General features: G+C 37.7%; 2 protein-coding genes across 2 annotated transcripts; both read left to right on the top strand.

Annotated features, from left to right (window-relative positions):
- Positions 1 to 1,537: 1,537 nt before the first annotated feature.
- Positions 1,538 to 12,526, top strand: LOC117624541 (GTPase Der-like). The gene is given in 13 exon segments (XM_034355847.1): positions 1,538 to 1,997; positions 2,390 to 2,457; positions 3,155 to 3,202; positions 3,405 to 3,465; positions 3,468 to 3,697; positions 4,818 to 4,957; positions 6,264 to 6,351; positions 6,679 to 6,861; positions 8,193 to 8,354; positions 9,864 to 10,057; positions 10,908 to 11,058; positions 11,461 to 11,626; positions 12,087 to 12,526. Coding segments are annotated over 13 exon segments (1,950 nt in total). The 5' UTR covers positions 1,538 to 1,606; the 3' UTR covers positions 12,155 to 12,526.
- An 11,742-nt stretch (positions 12,527 to 24,268) lies between these two features.
- LOC117625525 (receptor-like protein 3) lies at positions 24,269 to 25,258 on the top strand. The gene has a single exon (XM_034357068.1). The coding sequence runs from the start codon at positions 24,269 to 24,271 to the stop codon at positions 25,256 to 25,258; it is 990 nt and encodes a 329-aa protein (XP_034212959.1).
- Positions 25,259 to 25,831: the final 573 nt, after the last annotated feature.

Genomic DNA, 25,831 nt, shown 5'->3' with positions numbered 1-25,831 from the left:
TTCAATAGACATAGCTCCCGTCACCATGACCTGCATAGCCATAGAATAAGACTCACCTACGGATGCCGAGGTAAGCTTCTTCTGTTGATCGTAAGGCGGGGATCCATGGTACGAGCCTGTGCTCGAGTCAGCATATGAAACAGGTGAGAGTGAGCGTTCTCTCGAATTCTTTGAACCCGAAAAACTCCTCCCTTCACTCCGAGAGTTTCTCTCATCCGCCCGAGAGGTATTCTTCTTTTGCCCCAATGAGGCCAAATTGATAACCGGTTCGCGCCTTCGGTGAACATCTTTCGCCTTGGCTTGAGTCGGTATGGAAGTAACATGTTGAGTTACGGATATCGCCTTGGCCTTGCTCCGGGTGACGACCCCAGCAGAATTTCCGCTTGAGAAAGAGGCGCTCACGCTTTGGCCTCTCATCGCGGGAACGGATAGAATCTTCTTGGAAACCATCGTTTTTTTGTGTGTTGATTGATTTTGGAACTGGAGAAAGAGATGAGAGGCAGAGATGGTCCCACCGGGCGTGCCAAATTAATGAGAAACTCCAAATTTATTTTATTATGTGACTGAACTCAAAGTGGTCTCATGAGCTGCCTACGTAATGTCCTGCGATTAATAAGACAAGAACACGTGTACAAAATAATATTGTATTTATGAAATTTAAGGTTACAATCTCTGTATTGAATCATCTGATTCGATCTCCAAAGTGTTTAAAGAAAATTTGTGTTTGATACAAGGGTCGTAGAGACTTGATTTTGATCAAACGAGTAGCACGAAACTTGTTTGGTGTTTGAGATTTTTCTATGGTGAAGGAACCGGCACGTATTTGTTGTGCTTGGTGGCTCTTCTAAAGTAGGGTGAAGAATGCAGAGAGTTTTCTGTTTCTTCTGAGTGCTAGGTTTTTTCTCTGACCCTCTTTCGTCTTGAGGCCTCCTATTTATAAGCTATTGTAGGATGCTTGACCTAAATAACTTTCCCTATTTAAAACCCCGTTTTGTTGGATTTTGATTTGATTTAAATCAATTCTCATAATTTGGCAATTTAACCAGATTATATTCAATTGATTGATCTGATTAATATTTGATTTAAATCAAAGTCAATCACAGAAGATTCTTTCCCTTAATTTTGTCTTCATCTTGAACCGTTTGATGCACTCCGTTGGATGTCGCCACGTGTCAGTTTTTGACAACTAATTCGATTTTGATGAGTCATACGCCACATGTGCGAATTATGAGGCTCACAATTCAATCTACCGAACTCTAATTATTTTCTGGTCCAATGGAATTTATTTCACCAAAATTTCTTTGTCTACAGTGAGCACGGGACAATGTGACCCTTTTTAAATTGTAAGAGGTAAAGTGAGATTTATGGTAAACTACAGAGGACATATTGATAATTTAATGGTAAAATTTACAAAATCGAAATTACAGGGACCCAAGTGGAAATATCGGTAAACTAGAAGACAAAAAATGATTTTATGCGTATAACTTTGGTCGAATAATTTTAGCAGTAAATTTGAAAATTATAATAAAAGCATAAACCCCAGCAAGCCAGGCACGGAAGTGGATAAACTACCACCCAGAAAACTCAAAAAGCTTTTACAGAGACAATGGCAGCTCCGACGACTGAGCTCTTGTGCTACAGAGGAATCACCACTTCTCCCACTCTCTCCAAAACCCTTTCTCTTCTCTCTTCCCCATTTCAAATCCCCAAATCTCTATCTTCTCCAATTCCTCGCGCTCCTTCGCTTTCCCTCCACACTTGCCTTCCCTCTCTTCCTCGCTTCCTTTCCCGCTTCTCCACCAAAGATTTCAATATCTCCATAACAGATGACCAAGAAGAAGACGGAGAAGAAGAAGAGGAAGAAGAAGTGGGAGAGCTCGTGGATGAGTCGGACGGCGTAGACGATTTATCAATGGTCTACGCCGATGACCTCGAAGAAGACGCTCGATACGTGGTTCAAGAGTTCTCTTCCTCTTTGTCCAGCCAGCTCAGAATTGGTACGTTTGTCTCTGCCTGTAATTTGCTCCTTAGACTATGGTTTTGATGCTTGGTATGGTATTCTTGGAAATTGAATTGCAATTAAAGTTGGGGGAAATAGCTGATTTTTATTGTATCTGACGAACCCTATTCATAATTTCACCCAACTATTCTGAAAGCTGCTGACTTTTTCCAAAAAATTAAAAAAGAAATAAGGCTGCATTAACTTTTTCAACGTTTATTTTTCTTTTTTAAGGATTTTCCGTCAGGTTTTTCCACATTTGATAAAAATAATTTAACTTTAGTTTTGTTGCCCATTTTGTTTGGGCATTATTGACGACCAAGTTATCAATGTGTCCTTTGTCATTTGGTTGTGTATGATGACTACTTATCCGTCATCTGATGGTTTCAGAAGATGAGAAGGATTCCCAAGAGGAAGTTGGTCGAAAGCAGAGGAGGCATAAAAGTACAGTTAAAAGTGTAAGTAAGCGTCTTATCATGGTCATTTTCATAGTTTTTATGAGAAAGTAGTGAGAGCTATGTCTGAGGATAATGGGATTGGTATCTTTCTAGGAATTTGGCGCTTTTAATAATGAGGTATCAGAACCATAAAGCATAATTGTGCTTTTCAAGTTCTTTAGGAAAATTAAAATCATTATAAGGGATGGTAAGAAAGAGATAACTGTTGGTTGAAACTTATAACAGATGCTTGGGCCGCCCATGATCTCCATGCATGACCAAGACTAATGTAAATGAATTCAAGATCTTCATATTATAGTGGTTATCGTTTTCTTTACCACTTAGGACCTCAGGCCCTTGATCTTAGGAATTGATAAAAATGCTATGTTGTAGATTGCAAATCATAACTAGACATAAATCGGTGGCAATTCCTAAAAAATACTCACTTGTTACTCTTCAAGTGTGCGGTCTTTGCATATTTCCTCAATTCTGTTTATCTTATAATTGTGGAGCATTTTTACTGTTTGTCTTTCCTTTTTTGTGGTTTTTGCTAAGTGTTTTGTTGATTTCTATAATGCAATCAGACTGTTCTTTTCAAATAATGTAAGTTTCGGGCTCTCTTTCTTTTTCTTTTTCCTTTATTTATTTATTTATTTTCTGAGTGGAGGAAAAATAGAGAAGATTCATAGTCGCTAAACCATTCAAATTTCATTTGCATATCCCTGACCATCTTCTTCCAACGGTAGCAATTGTTGGAAGACCAAATGTTGGTAAATCAGCATTATTTAATCACCTTGTCTCAGTACTTAAGCAGAATCTGGTCTTCTGTTTTCTGTTTAGTTTCAATACGTTTTGATACTGAATATACAATTTCAAGCTTCCAAATGTAACTATATCAATGCTTTTAATTCTGTAAGTTGACTTCTTCTTTGTTTCTTTGTATTTTTATTCATTTTTATGTATTGCAGGGGAACAAGGCAATTGTAGTTGATGAACCTGGGGTTACTAGGGATCGCCTTTATGGTAGATCCTTTGGGGAGATCATGAATTTATGGTGGTGGATACTGGTGGTGTTCTTACAGTTTCGAAGTCCCAGGCTAGTGTCATGGAAGAATTAGCTATTTCGACAACCATTGGTATGGATGGAATTCCACTTGCCTCCAGGGAGGCAGCTGTTGCCAGGATCCCTTCGATGATAGAGAAGCAAGCTACTGCAGCTGTTGAAGAATCATCTGTCATTGTATTCCTTGTTGATGGCAAGGTATAGTTTTTGGTAAATACTTGTGGGACCACTGCAATGTGCCTCTTTTGCCTGCTTTGGGCTGGTATGTGTAAGGAAAATATGAGCTTCTAGCCTGCAATACGCTTATACATTATTGGTTTTCTGAAGATGCAAATGTTGCATTAGTAACATTAGTCATGCTGCTTCTATATATTGTTTTGGTGGCCCAATAAGACACATTAAAGCAAAATTTCTTAGGCCCAAATTAATTTGGAAAGTTATTAAAAATTTAGTGTTAGCCCCAAAGTGATCTATACACTTTTGGAGAGGGTAGTATTAAGTAACAAGAACATGTAACTATATATATACACATATTTATATACTTGCAACAGGCCATATTAATTAATGAAAAATAATTACATAAATACCTCTGAAGCGATAACTGTGATAATTACACACACACACACACACACACACACACACATATATATATATACACACATATTTAGATACTGATATTTTCAAAACTTTCAAAGCCGAAAAACATATGTTAAATATTAGAAATTTTAAACAAAATTGTATCACTGAAATTGTACAATGGTATAAGTGTACACAATATTGAAACACATATAAGTTTATGATAGTAAGGTGAACTGCATCTAATTTCAGATAGCATTAAATTTTTAGCTTTGTTTTGCGCATCTTTGTAAAAGCATTTTAGAAATATGTCTTTAGGGCAGTTCATTTGATTGGTGGGACTTTTGAATTGAATGTGATGTGTTTTTGCTGAGTGGTATCAATCTGGTTATGACAGATTCTTGTCCATGCTACTTTTACTTTTCTTCCAGGTCTTTAAGAAAAATAAAGTTTGTGTTTCTTCTAAGATAAAATGGATTTCTACCAGGAATAATAGAAGTTGTCAAAAACTGGTCATGAGGTGGAGTAGTGTCATTCCATAATTTCTGTAAAGATTTGTTTCCAATTGATTTACAATAATAGCCATCTTATTTTGACACTAATTTTCACCATGTGGATAAATGATATGAGTTCATAAAAGTGCATATTTGGAGGTTTTATATTAACAAATACTTTGGTGAAAAAGGTGCCTGGGTTTAGAATTGTAAAGATAACAATATATAGTATTGACAGTGATAAACAGGCAGGTCTAACTGCAGCAGATGAGGAAATTTCAGATTGGCTACGTAAGAACTACTCAGATAAGTACATCATTCTTGCAGTTAACAAGTGTGAATCTCCACGTAAAGGGATCATGCAAGCATCAGAGTTTTGGTCGTTAGGGTGAGATCAACTATTATCTGTTTTTACTAAATTTTTGACAAAAGGGCTCTGGTCTTAGATCAGTAGCATTAATTTTCTGTTAAAAACTGATAAATAGTAATGCATCTCTGCTAGTCTAATGATCGACCCAAAAAAACAAACATGTTTGTCTAATGAACTTATGGGTTATATCCTGTTTTGTTCAATCCAGAATAAACAAAGTATTAGATAGTAAATTCTTCTTTCCATCTTATTCTACCTCCTTTGTGTGGGTTATATGTGTTATGTTGTCCTCGGTGATGCCTGGTAGCATTATCATAGGGGTATACACACTTTCTTTTTGTTGTGTTTAAATATGCTATTCATCCTTACAGCCTGGTAATAGTTCCAATTTAGCCCTGCTTTAATACCAACTTCGACAAGACAATAAAACAGAAAAATAAGGCAATTATAATCAAAGGAACAATTTTTTCAACATATGTCCCAGGTTTCAAGCCTTTCTAGTCTATTTATTATCTAATTAGGCTTGTAAACATGAACTGTTTTCATAAAGGACAAAGAAAGCCAATTCTAGGATAACTTCGTTTTATTGTTCCGACATCTGACCTGATGCATTGTTAGCAACTTAGACAAGACACCAAAACAGACCAATTAAGCATATAATCAAAGCAACAATGTTATTGACAACTTTCATCATAAATGATATAAGTTCAGAATTGTACCTGTGGATTTCTTATCAGAAAAAGAGTTATACCTGTGGATTTCTTATTTCCACCTAGCTTTGTCTTTTTTAATCTAATTATAGTGTCTCTCCTACCTCAGCTGAAGCCTCTTTTATTATTTGCTGCCCCTGAGAGTGTGCCCTCCTTATTAAGGATGTTGACTTTTATTTCCGTGAACAAAAAAAAAAAAAAATTGTTATGTTTCACTCTGAAGAGAATGTTTCTGTTACTAAATGACTGCAGAGTGTCTTCTTGCTTTTACGAAGATATTCTTTTATGACTTAGGTTGACTCTGGCATTTAAGATGGATTAGAAATATAGGAAGTTTACTCCTCTGTATTATGTTTTTTGTTTGTGATTTGTTTGTTTTTAGCTTGGCATTAACAATACTTAGCTCAGCTTAAAATTGATTTCCGAAATCTGATACTTGGGGAGGATAGAATGTCTGAGTTTCTCATTAGGGTTGTTTCTTTTCGTTAGTGTTAATATTTACAATCCACAATGATGGTACACATAGGCACATTTTAAGTTTTGGATCTAGTGGATACATAAAAATGTAGTATCCTTATGTTAATGTACATAATGCTTTTTGGTTGGTTGACCAGGTTTTCACCACTTCCTATATCTGCTATATCTGGAACTGGAACTGGAGAGCTTCTTGATCTTGTGTGTTCAGGGCTGAAAAATATTGAGGTTTGTAATCACAGAATTTTTTTTAGGTTATATCATTCTTCAAATTTAACTGCCTTTTGTTGAATACTGGAGTTTAATTGGCAATTGACTTAATTTTGCCATCTGTTACTCACTTTTGAAGTAGCACTTGTAGGAAGAAAGCTGTTCATTTTGAGCTTGTTAGTGAACTTTCAGTTCAATATTAGAATCTCTCCATGCTTCTTAGTCCTTAGTATAAAAAATCTGGTGCTTCTAGTAATTTCTTAAGCCCAACATGGCATGTTGTTGCCCTGTTCTATGAATATTGTCGTTTCTTTATGACATATTTTTCTATGCTTATATATATAGGATCCAGAAGATTTTGCTGAACAAGAAGATTATGTTCCTGCAATTGCGATTGTTGGCCGACCAAATGTTGGTAAAAGTAGCATTTTGAATGCTTTGGTTGGGGAGGACAGGACAATTGTTAGCCCAGTCAGTGGAACTACCCGTGATGCAATTGATATTGAATTTATTGGACCAGATGGACAGGTTTGATTGGATTACAGTCATACATTCTATTCTATTATACCACATATTGCTGGCAGTTATTACACAAAATGTTCTACGTGAATCTACTGTGTTATTAGTATGAAACTGAAGAATCATAAAAAGCACTTCAGATCAGGTGCTTTTCACAATAGTATTCATCCACTCTTTAAATGGAGCTTTTATAAAAATTTCCTCTATGTATAATTCTGCCTAGGAATACGAAGAGAATTTCTAGTGAAATCAATGATGAAAAGTTTGATGGTTAACTTGTATCTTGAGACAAAATGATGCAGAATGCATATTATTAGTTTTCCTAATTCTACTTGGATTAGTTTTCCTATCTCTTATTAGTTTAATTTGTTTTCCTAAGAAGTTCATTTACCTCAAGCTAGATTAAAAAGGGTTTTACCTCTATAAATAGAGTTGTTTGTAATCTTTTAAGGCAGACTTGATTAATGATAAACTTCCTTGCTTTAAACTCTCTGATTCCTTCCCTTTCCCTTCGTCTCTTCGATCTCTAATTCTTCTCCTCGATCCCTTATTTCTTCTCTGTTCTATTGCTCAAGCGTTCTCTAACCTTAAGGGCTGTTTACTCTAAACCTACGGGCTGTTCTACATCACAAAACCATCATGTCTAGCCTAAGAAGTTCATTTACCTCAAGCTATTCTTACTTTCCACTATTCATCTTTTACCAAAATTGAAATTCAAGTGCCGATTTTATCGACTGAATCTTGGAATTGGGCTTACAAAAGAACTGTGCCACTTGCAAGTTATTCAAGATCAAATTGCTTAAGTTTGATTGTTTATTTTCATCTCTCTGTTTGTGTGCTTCTATCCTGGCTTTTTATTCTATTTGTTAAAGACACTTGGAGATTTTCTAATAGTTTAGGTAGAAAGGTGGGCTAGGGTCTGACTCTTTGTTAATATACTTGACTTATGAAATATTCAAATCCTATTTGCCTGGCTATTGCTCTTCTCCTCTTAACGTCCTTTCCCTTATCTTTCGCTTCTTCTCTCTCTTTCTCCTTCCCCTTATCTTTCGCTTCTTCTCTCTCTTTCTCCTTCCCCTATTGGTTCTGCATCATCAATCCTGGGATGGTTCTGCATCATCAATCCTGGGAAGTTTCGTTGAGGCAAATCTTGAGGCTGTTTAGGCAAGTTCAAGTATAAGCCGAGCTCGAACAAGCAATAGTTTGGTTCGGGTCTACTCATATGCCATCTTAGATGGGATCCTATAACTATTGTTAGTTTACCAGCTTATGATATTAGTGCACAACTGTTAGATCAGTAATCCTTTATATCATTCTACTTTTTTTTTTTGGTTTTGCAGAAGTTCCGGCTAATTGATACTGCTGGAATCAGAAGAAGAGCAGTCGTTGCTTCATCAGGTAGCATGACAGAGGCTTTATCGGTAAATCGAGCGTTTCGTGCCATTCGTCGTTCTGATGTTGTGGCTCTTGTAATTGAGGCCCTGGCTTGTATCACAGAACAGGTAACATTCTTTTTGAGTTATCCTTTCTATAAAGATCTGAAGAACATGCCCACAGTTTTCTGCCTTCATGTGCGCAGGGTAAAACAAACTAGATTGGATATTTTTTAAGGGTGCTGATTTTCCCACTCCCCTTTTGTCCACTTACACACCCTTTTGTTTTTTATTAATTTTTACTATAACAAAAAAGGGAGTGTAAGTGGACAAAAGAGGAGTGGGAAAATCAGCTCCCTTTTTAAAAGCTTGAATATAATGAACAGTTCTGATTCCTATTAAAGAGTCTTTCTCTTATCCAGGTGTCCGGATTGTTTAGTATTCGGATCCCAATGATTCTTCAGAATGTCCCTGCATCATATATGCTACCAAATCAAGCCACTACACTGCTATATAAAAACATCCAGTCGGTGCTGTGGAAGTATACATCTTGAAATCATTTTTTATAATGAAACACAGGTGCAAACATTGGGGTCCACATGCTAAACAATCCGGACATCCATTTAAGAGAAAAACTATCTTATTGGATAGGACATATATATAAGTATATAAATGTATGTCTCTATATGTATTACATGTATTTTTATATGAACACAAAATAGTATCACATATAAGCTAAACAGAAAATGTTATCACACTACCAAAAAGAGAAAAAAATTACAATACGAGTTAATGTGGAGAAACTTCTTAAAATAAGTCATGATATAACTTTATGGATGTTTTGGTTGTATGTTAATTATTTATCTTTTCCTCCATGTTCTAGATTTCGTAAGTTTCGTTGTTTCTTTTAATAATATTTAAAACACAATACAGTGTAAACGGCCTAACATTCCTCTCCATACCCTAGCAGGTCCTTGCAGACTTGAAAGTCAGTCTCATGCATGCATAATATGAACAGAAATAGAATGTCTATTGTACGTTTGGAGGTTTTCTTGAAATGCTTAACGAGCAAAATTGAGTGTTTTGTGTGTCTTGTTGGCATCTGTTAGTTTTTCAGTTTTATCTTTCAGGTTTTAAAATAAGTTTCAATGAACAAAATTTTGCGATAATGTCTTTCCCTGAATGCGAGCCATTTGTTTAGTTTCAAATTATGTACCCTTAAACAAGGAGAAATCTCTTTTTGAAATGAAAAATAATTAAGACACAAGGATCAGTGGTCAGATAGTTTTCGAGCTATTCAATTTGGATATACTTCACTGAAAAGATAGCAAAAAAAGTTGTCATGTTTTAGAAAACTTTCAACTATATATATGTGGTCCAGTTCTTATGAAAGCTCTTTGATGCTAAAGATATTCATATTTCTAGTATTTAGTTTATAGTTTATTATCTAATAACTTATAGAAGAATGAGTAATAGTGAAAACTTAGCCTCTTTTTTTTTTTTTTTTCTTCCAAGACATTTTTTTAGGCTTTGATCGTATAATATGCGTCTCGAAATTTCTTTAAGCAATGGCATCTTGTAATTTTGATTAATGAGATGTTTTCTTTTCCACATGTATATTTCTTGTGTATCTCTTAGGATTGCAAGATTGCTGAAAGGATAGAAAGAGAAGGTAAAGGCTGCCTGATAGTTGTAAACAAATGGGATACCATACCAAATAAAAACCAGCAGACTGCAACATACTATGAGCAGGATGTTAGGGAAAAGCTTCGTGTTCTTGGTTGGGCACCTATTGTATATTCAACTGCAATAGCTGGTCAAAGTGTTGACAAGTATGTTTTCTGTTAACATCATCTCTTTTATAGCTTAACAACTGCAGTCTTTACCTAACTTCATGTATGTGAAGAAACCCTTATTCTCTATTCACACCACAAGATAAAAGATAGGAGCACCTTTAACTGGAAGAAGTTTTCAATTTGTTGTCAATATGATGGATGTGATGGGTTATATTTGAATTTAGTTTGATGTTGCTCCATCTTCTAATAGATGTTTGTTAAGCTTTAGATTCTTGTTAAGATAGGTCAGCCTAAATTATGTATGATATCATAGTTGTATATATAACCTATACTTGTCCCTACAGAAAGAAGTTGCATGATGTAAAACGCAGATGGTGGTAGTTTTCTGTTGAAGGGTATAAAGTCTCACAATTGGAAAATTGACTAAATAAAATACAACATATAATGAATGGTTCCACTACTAATAGCACCGAGGCCTTTTTTGATATACCCGAACACCTACTAGGCTTTATAGGTGGTTAAGTTGGGGACAATATCAGTGTTGCTGGTAATTTGCCGCTGCTGACCCGTCTTTCTGAAATTTAACAGGATTATTCCCTATGGACTTTAGGCTTAAACCAGTTTGTAATTTCGGTTTTCAGTTTATGAGTTATATACATTCTTGTATACAGTGTCCTGTATCAGTAAAACACTATACAGGTTACAAATGGAGTTTCACAAGAATCCTATGCATAATTTTAATGGTTTGAAGTTTCAAGGAATTTAAGGTCTTAGTATTGTATGCTATCCTTGATAGAAAACATCTGTATATGCCAAGAATTTGTTTTCATATTGCAGATATGTTGGCCGTGGGCTACATTAATGGTATTATTGTCTTTGGTTTTAGGATTATCATTGCTGCTAGCACAGTTGAGAAAGAAAGATCAAGAAGGCTTAGTACTTCTGTAGTAAATCAAGTTGTACAGGAGGCACTAGCTTTTAAATCACCACCAAGGACACGAGGTGGCAAAAGAGGGCGCATTTATTACTGCACTCAGGTTCTTGTTTTATGTAGGATGCATTTTATGTTTTTTGGGTGATTAATATATCTCTTGCATTCTTGTTGATCATACTCCTGGCAAGTGACACCCTCGCAAACTTTGGATGCTAGTGTCAACGAAATTTTGATATTTTTTCTTGTTATGAACAGAAAGCATGATCTGTTAAGACCTGGAAAAGTATCGTTTTCAACTGCAATTAGGTTTTAGATGATTCAGTGCTAAAAATTGACTTTATTAACTATATTCCATGCGTGCCTATCCTGAGGACAGTATCTGTTCTTTCAAACTTGCATGTGATTGACTACAAACCAGTATATATATATATATATATATATATATATATATATATATATTTTATGAACATGACAATTATGTGCATTAATTTGTATTCATTTGCAGGCAGCTATAAGGCCACCAACATTTGTGTTCTTTGTCAATGATGCAAAACTTTTCCCAGAGACGTACCGCCGTTATATGGAGAAGCAACTGCGTTCAGATGCTGGGTTTCTGGGAACTCCAATTCGGCTTCTTTGGTCTAACAGGAGGAAAACAGAGAAAGAGGAAGGTCAGTTCTGATCTTGTCTGTTTAATGCATGCACATGCATGCATGTATCAATATTTCTTTTTGGGAGATGGAAAGTGATAAATGTTTGTGAGTTCATGTGGTCTATCTATCTACAATCACGTGTACGGTTTTTGTTGACTTAATGATGTGTTTTCTCTTTTTGTGGATTTTTTGTTGTTGAGTTTTTTGTGAATTGCAGAAATTAACCTGTACTATATGTGCTTGTTTCTGTTTTGTACAAATATGCAAATGAAATAACTTTCTGCCCACATGATGCGCAGATGCGTATAAAAACTTTTTTGTATCAACTTCCTGTCCCCCAAGTCCCCCTTTTTAGATCCCTCTTGATCCCTTGATTATGTCCTCTTTCCTACATGAATTTTCCATGTTCTTGTGGTTTTTGAATGCCCAATAAGACAAATAATCACTTTAAACGGCTGTAAATCATATATGTTAACAGGCAGAGCTGCAACGAGGACACAATCAAATCTTGTGCCACGTGACAGAAAATTGGAGTTAGCTACATGAAGCATATGAAATATAGTGTCATCTCAGAACTGGAAAGGAGTCTGTTCTGGAACAGCTTTGTGCACCGCTGAAACTATTTACCAGATGCTGAAGGTACCTTGCATTGCAAGGTTGGCGGTGTAAAATTTTCTCCAGTTTTATTAATTCTATCAACCCATGCGGCAAATGCCTGTCATTGCATGTATATCCCTCACCTGTGATGGCTTCGAACTTGCAAGTTGAGCCTTTGAATTTACTTTTTTTGTTTGTTGGGTTTATAGGCCTTTTAAGATACTTTGGATTCAATGTAAATAACTACTATGATATGAAGATCCCGCAGATTTTCTTGATAATTGGCACACGCCTGTTTTGTGTTAATGAATTAGATCTGCACTTGCATCTTGGGTTGGCCAGTAGGCCGTTTCTAATTTGTAAATATATGATGCCTGCAAGCTATTATATTAAAAAGAACATCACATTTCCCTGAGACTGAAAAATCATATGAGGTCATTGAAATTACTAAGGCAGGTCATTGATTTTTTGACACACACGAGCCCAATTTTCTGAGTTTTCATTTCCATCGCTGCCGTCTGGGAACTGCCATCTAAGGTAGTTTCCCGGTGTAGATCTGAGAGTTTTCTGCTGTTGATTGTGGTTTTGGGTGTTGTTTCTCCATGGAGAAAGGCTCGCCTGGAGTTTTTCTCAAGGATTATAGGGTACCCAAGCGGAGTCGCGCAGCGGACGTTGGGGGTGTGGATAGTGAGATGATGTCTGAGCCCAATCTGGCTGTGCTGCCATCTGCGGAAATGAGGCTACCCAAATGGGCTTATGGTTTTGAGAGCTTCAAGGATAAGCTCATGAATAAGGTAAATCTGGTTCGAAATGTTGGAATTGATGTTAATTCTTTAGAGGCAGAATATGAGGGTTTGAATGACAAATGAGGATGTGACTATTTCTTGTGGTGATCGTGGGCCGTGCATCCAGTTGTTGGATCGCGCCATGGATCGTCTCTGCAGACCTTGGCAGAATGCTCTTATTATCAAACTCCTTGGGAGATCGCATACCTACAACTATCTCCATGCTCGACTTCAACAAAAGTGGAGCCTAAATGAAGGGTGGAAACTGGTTGATTTGGTCAATGATTACTTTGTGGTTTGCTTTGAGCTTGAGGAGGATCTTAATTTCGTTTTCACTGGGGGACCTTGGATCATCGCTGGCCAGTATTTGGTTATGCAGAAATGGAAGCCTGGGTTTTGTCCTGCAATTGCGAAGATCACTCGAATGGCCGCTTGGATTCTTGTCTCTGCTATTCAACTGGAGTGTTTCGATGTGTGGGCTTTGAAAAGAATTGGGAATTTGTTAGGGAAGTTGTTGAAGATTGATGCTCTCACTACTTCTCAGAATCGGGGGAAATTTGCACGACTTTGTGTAGAGTAGGACTTTTCTCGGCCTCTTGAGGCTTTTGTCCAAATTAACTATGTTTGGTACAATGTGGAGTATGAAGGCTTTCCGGACATTTGTTATATGTGTGGTCGATATGGTCACAAAAGGGAGCACTGTGATGTGCCAGATACTGCCACTGTGGAGAAGACTGGTGATGGATCCACTTTGGGTGATGATGGTTTGGTAGGAGGTGATACTGTAATGGGGAAAGAAGGTATTAATGCTGGTATTGAGAATTTGCGTGGGCCATGGATGAATGTTCTAGCTCGACGGAGACCTAAAGGTGTGACTCAGGAAGTTGGAGGCAAGGGAGGTCGAAATACGGGTTCTAGATTTGATGCGTTGAGAGAGGTGGATGAGAATTTTGGGATTGATGGTAGGGCTGAGAGGGTTGAGGCTACTCAAACTTGCACAGAGCAGCTGGGATCATCGGTTAGAGATGCTGGAAAAGGATCGAAAGTTTGGACCAAGTCTAAGACTAATCTTGGTAAAGCTAGAACTGTCCTGAACGACATTTCTAATATGAATGTCAAGGAAAAGGGGAAAGTGTAGGCTACTGTTGATAAGGTGAAGGATGCTAGCTATTCTAAAGTTGGACAGTTGGTGTACAAAAGTAATCTGGTTTATGAGGGTAAGAAATTTTGTGGGAAAATATCTTTGACTGACCAATTGAATATTTGGACGAATGGTCAAGATGCGTATTGGGCTACAGGGGTCTATCACTTTGGCCATCGACCACCCAACATAGCCACTAATTGTTCTGATACTGAGAAAGAGGTGGATATGATGTAGTTGTTGATTCTCTAGCTGCTTTTGCTCAGGAGGGCTTGATTCCAACAGAGAAAGTGGACCTGGCCGCAAGTCATGTGGACCCTCCTAATGGGGCGTTGGCAGATAGTACCTTCACCACATGTGAAGATATGAATTTTGACTGTTAAGGGTTAGCCCTTAGGTTATTCACCTTTATTGATTGTTTTTATGAATATTCTTTGTTGGAATGCAAGGGGTGCTTCGGGCACTAAGTTTAGGAATAATATGATGGAATTGATTCGTGTTCATCATATGGAGATTTTATTTGTGTGTGAGCCAAGGATAAGTGGCTCCAAAGCTGTGTCAATGGTTAAGTCTTTGGGTTTTCCTTGTTTTGAGATTGTTGATCCTGTGGGTTTTTCTGGGGGATTATGGCTGATTTGGGATGATTCCAAGGTGAATGTGGAGATCATTGGTACTCATGATCAAGCTATCTCTGCGTGTGTTTCTTGGCCTGGGCAGTCTCCTTGGCTCTTTTCAGCTATTTATGCTAAGCCTTGTGAGGTTAAAAGGGCTAAACTCTGGGATTATCTTAATTTCGTCGCTAGCTGTCATGATACGCCTTGGCTCTTGGCTGGGGATTTCAACGATTTGCTTCATTTTGATGACAAGTTAGGTGGAGTTCCTTTGTGTCGTTTAAGAGGTTTCAAAGCTTGGTTTGATGTGAATGAAATGCGTGATTTGTACTTTACTGAAGTACACTTGGACTAACAAAAGGATCTTGGAAAGGCTTGACAGGGCTGTTTGTAACATTCTTTGGAGGCGTGTGTTTGCTGAAGCTTATGTGAGGCACTTGCCTCGAACTAAATCTGATCACAGTCCAATTAAGATTTGCTTGCAGTCTTCAATTCTGTGTACTCCTCATTTGCGGCCATTTCGGTTTGAGGCAATGTGGTTGAAGCATGCTGAGTTCAGTCAGTTTGTTTTCGAGAATTGGTTGGGTTGTTCTGGCTCTGCTTTCGATAAGTCTTGTGCTTTTGTTGAGCCCCTTAAGTTGTGGAATAAAAATGTGTTTGGGCATCTTAGACAAAAGAAAGCAAGGGTGTTGGCTACGTTGTCTGGGATCCAGAGAGCCCTTCGTAAGGGGCCCAATTCTTTTCTGAGTAATTTGGAAGTGCAATTGCACGATAAGTTTAATTCTATTGTGCATCAAGAAACTCTGTTTTGGCATTAGAAATCCAGGTTGAGATGGCTTCAGGAAGGGGATAGAAATACTAAGTTTTTTCATCTCACAACTATAATTAGATGAAGGAGAAATAGAATTGAACTATTAAAGGATAATGAAGGGGTTTGGGTGGAGGATGCTGCAGGTATTAAAGATTTGGCTGTGGGTTTCTTTTCCAAACTCTTTGCTCCTGCTTAGGCTACTATTAATGTGAGTCTTCCCTGTTTTTTCTCTTCAGTCACTGATGGTGAGATTGCTTCCTTGGTGAAAAAAATTGATTTGTTGGAAGTGAAGGATAGTTTATTTGGTATTGGTGGTCTTAAGGCCCCTGGTGTTGGTGGGTTTCCTGCTTGTTTTTATCAGCATCAGTGGGACTTGTGTGCTCTTGATATATATACTATGGTGTGTGAAACTTTTCAGAAAAGTAGTTTTCCTATGGAACTTAATGCCACTTTAATTACTTTGGTGCCCAAGGTGGAGAATCCTCACTCTGTGGTTCAGTTTAGACCAATCAGTTTGTGCTGCACCTTGTATAAAGTCATCTCTAAGATTTTGGTTTCTCGTCTGCGCACTATTTTGCCCAACTTGATTAGTCGCAATCAAGTTAGTTTTGTGCTAGGCCGCCATATAATTGATAATATAATGATTGCTCAAGAGCTTATGCACAAGTTTAAGGTAGCTAAGGGGAAAAAAAAGGATGTTTGCTTGGAAGATAGACCTCTCCAAAGCCTATGATAGGCTTAACTGGGGCTTTATTGAGTCTGTTCTTTTGGAAGTGGGGTTACCTAATATTTTTATTCAGCTTATTATGCAGTGTGTGTCTACTGTGAGATATCAAATTTGCATCAATGGGGAACTGACTGACCCTTTTTCTCCTAGCAGTGGCATTCGCCAAGGGGATCCTCTATCCCGTTACCATTTTGTTCTTTGTATTGAGAAATTGTCTCATATTATTGTTGATGCTGTCAAGAGAAAAACTCTGGAAGCCTATCAAAACCTCTCGAAATGGTCCTAGTGTGTCATACTTGTTCTTTGCAGATGACCTTGTGCTTTTTGAGGAAGCCACTCCCTGCCAAGCTCGTGTGATGAAAAATTGTTTGGATTTATTTTGTAGTGCTTCTGGTCAGGCTGTGAATTTCGCCAAGTCTGCAAGTTTTTGCTCACCAAATACTTGTAAAATGGTGGCGAAAGAGATTGGTGCTATTTGTGGCTCTCCCATCACGGAGAATTTGGGAAAATATTTAGGTTTGCCCCTACTGCATAGTCGTGTGACTAAAGTTACGTATAATGGTCTGCTTGATAAAGTGCAAAGTAGGCTTGCTGCCTTGTAACACCCCGAAAAATTCAAGGTGTATTTTCATAGTGAAAAATAATATTTTGTGGAGAATGATTATGGGTATTTTATCAAGTGATTTTGGATTAAAATTATAAAATTAAGTGTGTTTAATTTGAAGTTGGACAAACATGACCAAAATACCCTTGTGTGTGAATAATTACCAAAATATCCTTGTAGGCCAAAAAAAAAAAAAGAAAAAAAAAAAGAAGCCAACGTGTAAGCCAAGCTTTTGTTCTCTCTTCATTCTTCCCTCCTTCCCTCTTTCTCTTCAAAAAAATCTGATTTTGGGGATGAGTTGTTCATCTATTGGGGGGGTGAGTCACCTAGTCTAAGTGGCGAGTCACTAGCCTAAGGGATTTTTTCTTGATAAAGCTAAGAACTAGGGGAGGTGAGTTGTGATAGGAGGGAGAAGATAATGAGAGAGAGAGAGAGAGAGAGAGAGAGAGAGAGAGAGAGTAAAGAAACTAAGAACAAGGAGAAAAAGAAGAAAAGAGAAGAAAAATTTATAAGGTGAGTCAATTTCGAATTTGTGATTTTTAACTTGGTGTTTGTGTGTTTCTAGTTCCTTAAAGCGTATGTTGAGTCATTTGAGAGATGGAAAATTTGAATTAGAAGAGGTTGAATCTCTATTTTCTGGTTGGGTGCATAGAGTAAATTTTAAAGTGTGGGTGTTGTTGATTTTGGTTTCATTTTGAGTTTTTCTTGAGTTCGATTGATAGGTATGAAGTTTAGAAGTGTTTTAGAAGCCTTAGGAACAACTTGGAGATGTTAGAATGGTTGGAAACGAATTAGAACAAAATCTGGAAATTTGCATATTTCTGGAAAATTGCAGTCCGTGAGCCTCAATTTGGCTCTCTTTTTCTCCCAATACTTTGAGTTTTTAAGAAAGCCATTTGCTGGGTTTTAAACTAGACTTGGCAAGGAACAAAAAACAAATTATTTCGTCGAATTTGGTTGAGTTTTGATGGGTCAAACACAGGTACAAAATTTGGAAAAAATATCTGTTTTCTGCAGAAAAAAACCAGTCGTCAGCCCAACTTTGGAGCTCGTTTTCTCCTTCGTTTTAGCTCCATTTTGAGTGTGGTTTGTTGAGTTTGAAACTAGAGAGAATAAGCTTCAAATACACTACGTGTTTTCCCGGTTCCGTTAACTTTAGGTTGGTCAAAATGTGTCACAAATTCTGAGTTTTAAATCTGGAAAAAGGGGAAATTGCAGGATTTTATTTTTGAGGACGATGAACAGTAACCGGAAACAAGCTCCGGCGAGTGACAGTGCGTGGTGGCTGTTCCGGCAGCCTCCGATGCCATATTTTCAGTCCATTCGACTGGATTTCTCGATTTGAGTCCGACAGTATATGTTTTGAGTTAATCTGAGGTGATTTTAAGTATGGATTGTTGTGGGGCCCACGAGACCCAAATAGTAAGTTTTGGATAACAGGTGTAGTTGGCCTTGTTTTGGTGTTGATAGGGCATAGGACTGAGTTTTAGACTATTTTGGACGAGATTTGGCCACTTTGGACCCCAGGTTGGTCTCAGGGGCATTTTCGTCATTTTCACGCAAAATCTTAGAAATGCTAATGGTTGAGGTTGGACTTAGGTGAAATAAAGTGAAGACTGCTCAATAATAATTTGGATTTTTAATTTGTTCAGGAATTGGATCAGAATGGTAGATTCGACAACTTCGAGAATCTCTGAAGGGTAAATTTGGTATTTTAGCTAGCTGGACTTGAGATAGGGTTTCCTGATTTCACGATGATTGGGCTATATTACTTTTAATCTTGGTGCTTATATATAATATTGTAAATATGAATATTATTGTTGCTTTGCTCGATAAATATTATTTGATGTTATGTGAATATTATTATTGATGTCTCTCCATGAATATTATTTTTGACGTTGGGTGCATATTATTATTCATGTGATGAAGCTTGAAATATTATTGTTATTATTATTCTGCGGAGATAAATGGGGTTTGCACTGCATTACATATGCATCATAAAGACAATGGTATTTGAGGGGTGTGTGTGTGTGTGTGTGTGTGTGTGTGTGTGTATCGTTTGAGGTATATTTGAGAAAAATAAAATAAAATATATTCAAGTGACGGAGCAGGGCTTGAATATAATGAGGTGATGAGAGCAGGGCCTCTAATGAAAAGTGAAAGTTGAGAAATTCGTAAACAAAAGAAAATTGGGTTAAGGGACGAATGGGCGCTAGTTCATATTTTAGGGTATTCGGAGCCACCGTGGTAAAATGCATGGTATGGGACATGCAGGCTTGTTACCCTAAAGTATGAATTAGTGGGATTAGAAGGGAGTGAGTTCATGGCATCACTGCATATGCAAAATTTATTTATCTAGTATGGTTGCATAATTTATGTATCTTGTGTTGTTTGATGCATGACACTTTGATTAACTGTGATAGTTGACCTTGAGGTGTTTGACGGTACTCTACTGGGCATTAGAATGCTCATACCCTAATAGATTGTGCAGGATTCAAGGCGAAGTTTGAGAAAGCAGGTTTCAACCAAGCTACTATGTTTTTGTTATCGATTTGTGTAATTAACTTTTGTAAGTAGTCAATTGTTTGATAAAGATCTTAGTGTGTATTTAACTACGAGCTATTGCGACTCGGATTCTGTGTTGTTAAGTAAATTTGTATTTATTTGTGGCTCTTTTTATCATGGTTGTAGGATTTTATTCTTATAGCTGTGGTATGACTCACACTCTGATTCGGGAATATTCCTTATTTTCGAATCGGGGTGTGACATGCCTGGAAAAGGAAGTGTCTCTCCTTAGCTGGTATAGCTACCCTTATCCAAGCTGTCACTTCTTCCATACTTGTGTATATGATGCAGACTGTTAAGTTATCAGGTAGCATTTGTGAAGATCTTGATCAAATTAATAGGGATTTTTTTTTGGGGAGGCAGTGGAAAAAAGCAGAAGGTACATTTATGCCAGTGGGATTTGGTGTGTCATCCTAAATGTCGGGGTGGTTTAGGTTTCAAGAAAACTACTGACATGAATAGGGCCCTTTTAGCTAAGATTGGTTGGAGGATGCACACTCATGATCAAGGGTTATGGGCTCAAATTTATGAAGAGAAGTACCTAAAGTACTACTCTATTTTGGGTACTCCTGGGGTCTCCAAACAAGAGTGTTCTGCTACTTGGAGAAGTGTTCTCTATGGTGTTGAGTTGCTGAAAAATGGAATGGTTTGGAGAGTGGGGAATAGGGACAAGGTGAATTTTTGGAAGGACCATTGGATGGCTGATTTCCCTTTGTTACAGTATGCAGGGGAGCAGTCAGGGATCGATTTGGACTGCAAGGTCTCTAATTTCTTTAAAGAAGGGTGGTGGGATGTTGAGAAGTTAAGAACTGTGCTTGATGAGGATATGGTGCAAAAGATCACCTGTTTTCCTGTTGGTTTTGGGGGCAATTGTCAAGATGCTTAGATATGGAGGCCTACTTCTAATGGCATCTTTACTGTTAAATCTGCTTTTCAGCTGATCCATGGGGGTTCTACTTGGTCTGATGCGTGTTGGAGGGGTCTGTGGAGTATGTCTCTCCCGCCTAAGTTGAAAATTTTCTTATGGCTTTTCCAAGGTAAGATCCTAACTAATGAGCAAAGAGTTAGGAGACATTTAGCTGTTGAGTCCTCTTGTTCTGTTTGTGGTTGGCACTCTGAAAATATCATTCACACTCATAGGGATTCTGGGAGTGCTAGGGAAGTATGGCTTACTGTTCTGCCTTAAAGTAATCTCCATGATTTTTTCTTATCTGATTATCCTTCTTGGCTTCGAAGCAATCTCTTTTATAAAGCTAAGTGGGAAGGGAGGTCTCCTTGGAATATCATGTTTGTTTTCACTTGTTGGTATGTGTGGAAGTGGCGTAACCAATACATCTTTAATGATGCTGAGGACTTGCCTTACGACCTTAGGAAGATTATTTGTGTTGCTGTTTTGGATTGGGTTAAGGCTTCTAGTATGAATTGTAGGAATGTGCCTAGAACTCAGGTTAAGGTGGGAGCCGCCTAGAAGTGGGTGGGTTAAGCTCAATGTGGATGGCACTTGCATGATTGCTTCGGGGAAAATTGGTGCTGGTGGTGTGCTTAGAGATTGCTTTGGGGAGTGGTGTGGAGGTTTTGCTGTGAATTTGGGGAAAGGGCATATTTTGGATGCTGAAATCTGGGGTTTGTTTTTTGGCCTCCGATTAGCAGTGGCAAATGGCTTCACCAAGATCCTCATAGAAATGGATTCTCAGATTGCTGTGAATCTTTTCCAACAAAGGGATTCTCTATGTTTTCATCCTCTAGCTGCTTTGCTCTCAACCTGTGGGAAGATGCTTAGACATTTTGAGAGTTGGAATATCCAGCATATTTTCAGAGAGAATAATGGTTTGGCAGATTGCCTTGCCAGATGGAGCCATAATCTAGACTTGGATATTCAGTTTTTTGTTTATGCTCCTATCTGGGCTAGCTCTGCGTTAGCTGATGATCTATTGGGGGTCGCTCAAGGCCATTTGATTTGTACTGGTTAAGCTATCGGGTTTTTCTTTGGGACTTATCAAAAATAAAAAAAAATAAAAAAATCATATGAGGTCAAGTGCAATCAAAGTAGTTCGATTTGGGAGATGGATTACGTAAAGCCCAAGTTATCATTGATTCATCAAACTATTTGATTTTTTTTATTTTTTTTTTTTGAAGTGTTATACTGGCACGCTTGCATACAAGATAATCTCTTGGCCAATTTCTGAGGCTGCTGAGATTAGAGTAAATAAAGTTGGTACTAATATATGTATTTTTTATAGATACATTAAGGCTTATACACGCGTTTTCCTGCAGATAGGTAGAGTGAAGGTGTCGCTGAGAAGGCAAGGTGTTGCAGTAAAGGCTACGTAGAATGAGAAAGATGAACTTGTGAAAAGATTGATGGAGCATTCTAAAATATATGAAGATACAATTCGAATAAACGCTTGAAACCGAGTAACGTGATATATTGTGGAGCGCCACCAAAACGGAGATCCACAATGAAAAAACTTGCATCCATGAAATCTAAGGCTTCGCAATGATCCCTGCTCAAAGTAACAAAACCAGACAATGGATTAGTATAAAATCACGCGATTGATTATAAAAAAAGAAAAGAAAAAAAAGTTTTTTGGTAACTGGATTTTATAAGAAAATTCAATTTGGTCAGCTAAATTGGTCACTGTGTTTCCCAAAGTTTATAATTGTAAGGGTTTAGGGTTTGTAAACTTTGGGAAACACAATGACAAATTTGGCTAAATATTTTTCTTACTGACCAAATTGAATTTTCGTATAAAATCCAATAACCAAAAAGTATTTAACCCTAGAAAAAATTGAGATATGAGCTATTGTGTTTAGTTATAACACCATGTGACACATTACCAATTCGTTCAAATTATAACACGTGGTGACTCATAAACTACATATTCTAAATTTGTGTGAATCGATAACATCACGTCAGGATGCCATGTTCACTTCCAATACTTTTGGACCCAAGCAATCAAATTCCATTGATCTAAAGTATAAATTGTGGGTGAAATATGTATCTTAAGTGGGGGAAAATTACCGCCTTTAGAGCCGTCCCCTTGTGCGTCTCTTCCATTGAGGGCCCGACCTTGGTGACTATAAGGGATGCCCACTAAATGGAAAGAACTAAGGGAAGTCCAATTTATAGGATGAGAAGACGTATTGGGGGAGAAGGGCGTGGGGGTTCTGCATTCAGTTTGGTTGCATGCATGAATATTTGTAGAAATAATGGAAGAGAACAAGAGGATGAAAAGGAAGCCATGAGACAGTGGGTGAGCAGACTGCAGTAGCATGTTTATTTCTTCTTGAATGTGCCTGGTTTTTGATAGATTTAGATTGTCTGCAGGTTTGTGTTTATATATTGGAGCAAATTAGAGTGTTAGGACTTAGGAGCAATTAAAGCCAATAACAAAGAATTCGTATTTCTTTTTTTAATTTTAGCTTGAAATGAAACTTCAAAACGTCGCTTACAAACTGATGAAAGTGGGAAACAACCACAGCCACATATTCTGAATTCTTCAAACTGATCAATACGTCGAAGAGAGATTTTACCACAAAAGAAAACCGAAGCGAAGACATCATTAATTGGGTGTACAAAGTCTATAATATACTGCAGCAACTTATGACTTTGTAAGTTAACGCATGGAAATTTTTGTTTCTTGTAGGATTGGAAATGTCCTTTGTTGACAACAGCCCAAAATTTAACAGTTACTATCATTTCTTCCACATTGAAAATAGAATGTTGGCATATATATCAAGTTATATGTATTGCTTTCCTCCTACGCATGAAGCTGTGGAGAACGGGGACATTACCATCTTAGCAGTTGCCCATTCCAAACGTAGCCTTCGCTCTTCCTCTTGAAATATTTTCCACGACCATAATTATATTCAAGAAAATATGTGCTCAGCTTGACAATCGACATCATTTCTAGTCAATTAGACTTAAAAATAAGAGTTCCGGTCATCCATGCAGCTCTCAAGAGCCATACCAGTTTTCCTAGCCGTCAAAGAAAGACTTCCGATACAGACCACAAGTTTTCCTAGCAGTCATAGAGAGACTTCCAATACAGACCTCACTGGCTCTCGAGAGCTGCATGGGAGGACCGGAACTCTTATTTTAAAGTCTAATTGACTCCAAATACTGTCAATTGTCAAGCTAAGCACATATTTTCCTGAATATAATTACAGTGTAGTGTTTTTTTTTTTTTTTGGGTAATTACCATTTTCTCAGTTAGTTACGAGATGTTCTGAGTCGTTTAATATATTGATGTATAATTTTTAGGCCAAAAGAAAAAGAAAGACATTATGCTTTTTAGTTGCATTGCTTCAAACTCTCACAAATTTTCCCCATTATAAATACAAACCTGTGAAATCTAAATACACATAATATAAGCAAATACATCACAGAAACATGCAAGTAGAAAATATCCCTTACCATCAAATGGCTCGTGGCCTCCTTTTCTTCCTCTTATTGTCCTCCATTATGTCCACAAATTACGCACGCAATGAAACTCAACGTAGCTCTCTCTTGTCCTTTGCTCTCACACTGTCTTCTCCTTCTTTGAACTGGACTTCCGTTGATTGTTGCCATTGGGAGGGCGTCACCTGTGATCACGACGGTTGGGTCACAGATCAGGGCTCAATCTCAAAGGAGGTATTTTTCACTCACTTGAAAATCTCACGCATCTCTCTCTTTTGAACGTACCTCTCTCACAATTCACTCTACGGTTCACTTGAACCCCGTTTCTTCTTGTCCTTAAATTGTCTTGAGATCCTTGATTTGAGCTATAACCGTATGTTTGGAGAGCTACCACTTTTCATTCCATCCAGCACTTGCATGGTGGACTTGTCCAACAATAACTTCCATGGTACGATTCCATCGTCATTCTTCCGACGAGCTAGGGATTTGACTAGTTTCAATGTCAGGAACAACACCTTCTCAGGTTCTATCCCATCCTCTATATGTCTTCATTCTTCTCCCCTGATTAGGCTGTTGGATTTTTCCATCAATAAATTCAGCAGCAATATTTCTGGTGGACTAGGGAAGTGTTCCAAACTACAGGTTTTTCGTGCTGGTTACAATAGGCTCTCTGGACCACTTCCAGAAGATATCTATAATGCTACCACACTTGAAGAAATCTCGTTACCTAGCAATGCGTTTCATGGTGACATTAGTGATGAAATTGTCAACCTCACCAACCTCACAATCCTTGAACTATATGTTAATCAATTCAGTGGCATGCTCCCGATGAATATGGGCAAGCTCTCCAAATTGGAACTCATTCTTCTTCATTTCAACAATCTAACAGGTTCTCTGCTCCCGTCTTTGCTGAATTGCACAAACCTTAGAGAATTGAACCTTGGATTCAACCATTTTGTAGGAAATCTCTCCATGCTTGATTTCTCCAAACTTAGTCGCCTTACTAAACTTGACTTTGTGAGTAATCAATTCACTGGTGTCTTCCCAACTAGCCTTTACTCATGCAAGTCCCTGAAAGCATTTCGACTGAGCTTAAATGACTTAGACGGACAAATACAGCCTGAGATTCTTTCACTGAAATCTTTGTCCTTCCACTCCCTTTCTGCGAGCAGATTGTCCAATATCACAAGGGTACTTAATATACTGATGGGCTGCAAAAGTCTGAAGGTTCTCATCCTTTCAAACAATTTTATAGGTGAAGAAATGCCAAATGGTGATGGCATCGTTGATGTTGATGGATTCCAAAATCTTGGTATTTTGTCTTTCCGTGGTTGTCAGCTCACTGGTCCCTTACCTGTATGGTTATCCAAAATAAAAAAAGCTCGAGGTCTTGGATTTGTCCTCTAATAGATTCACAGGCTCAGTTGACAGGACCCGCCCCGGAATTTCCCGGAAACCGGAGCGGACCCCGTCGTGTTCCGACATCATCCCGATGCCGGGCCCACTAAATTAAAACTCGAGACTTTCTACCAAAAATTTGGCAGAGTCTCCCTTGTAAACTAAGCAATCCCAACAAAATTTACTTCACCTGCAACACACAGTAATAAAAATAGTCCCAACCAACAGCATGCTTTCACAATTTTACAATCACACTAGAAAGGCCTACGGCCTCACAAGTAAAATCTATCAGGGCAATACAGAGCATCTACTGAATTTAGATTACAAGTACAGTTGAGTAGAAGAAATTACTCAGTTCCTAACTAGAAAGATGCACAGATCGAACTTCGTACACCACTTGCACGCTTCCTGGAGCGACTACTGGAAAACAGAAAATATGTGAGTGGACAAAAACCAAATTGCAGTTAAAACAATATAATAACCCCACCATGTAAAAATAATGCTCAAGACATGCAGGTTCACAATTCAATAAATAATTACCCAAAACTTAATTCATTAAAAACATTTCAGAAAATACCAGTT

Source organism: Prunus dulcis, chromosome 4, assembly GCF_902201215.1.
Source record: "Prunus dulcis chromosome 4, ALMONDv2, whole genome shotgun sequence".
Classification (NCBI taxonomy): Eukaryota; Viridiplantae; Streptophyta; class Magnoliopsida; order Rosales; family Rosaceae; genus Prunus; species Prunus dulcis.
The sequence above is the reverse complement of the archived record's forward strand: the minus strand, read 5'-3'. Positions and strand labels throughout refer to the sequence as shown.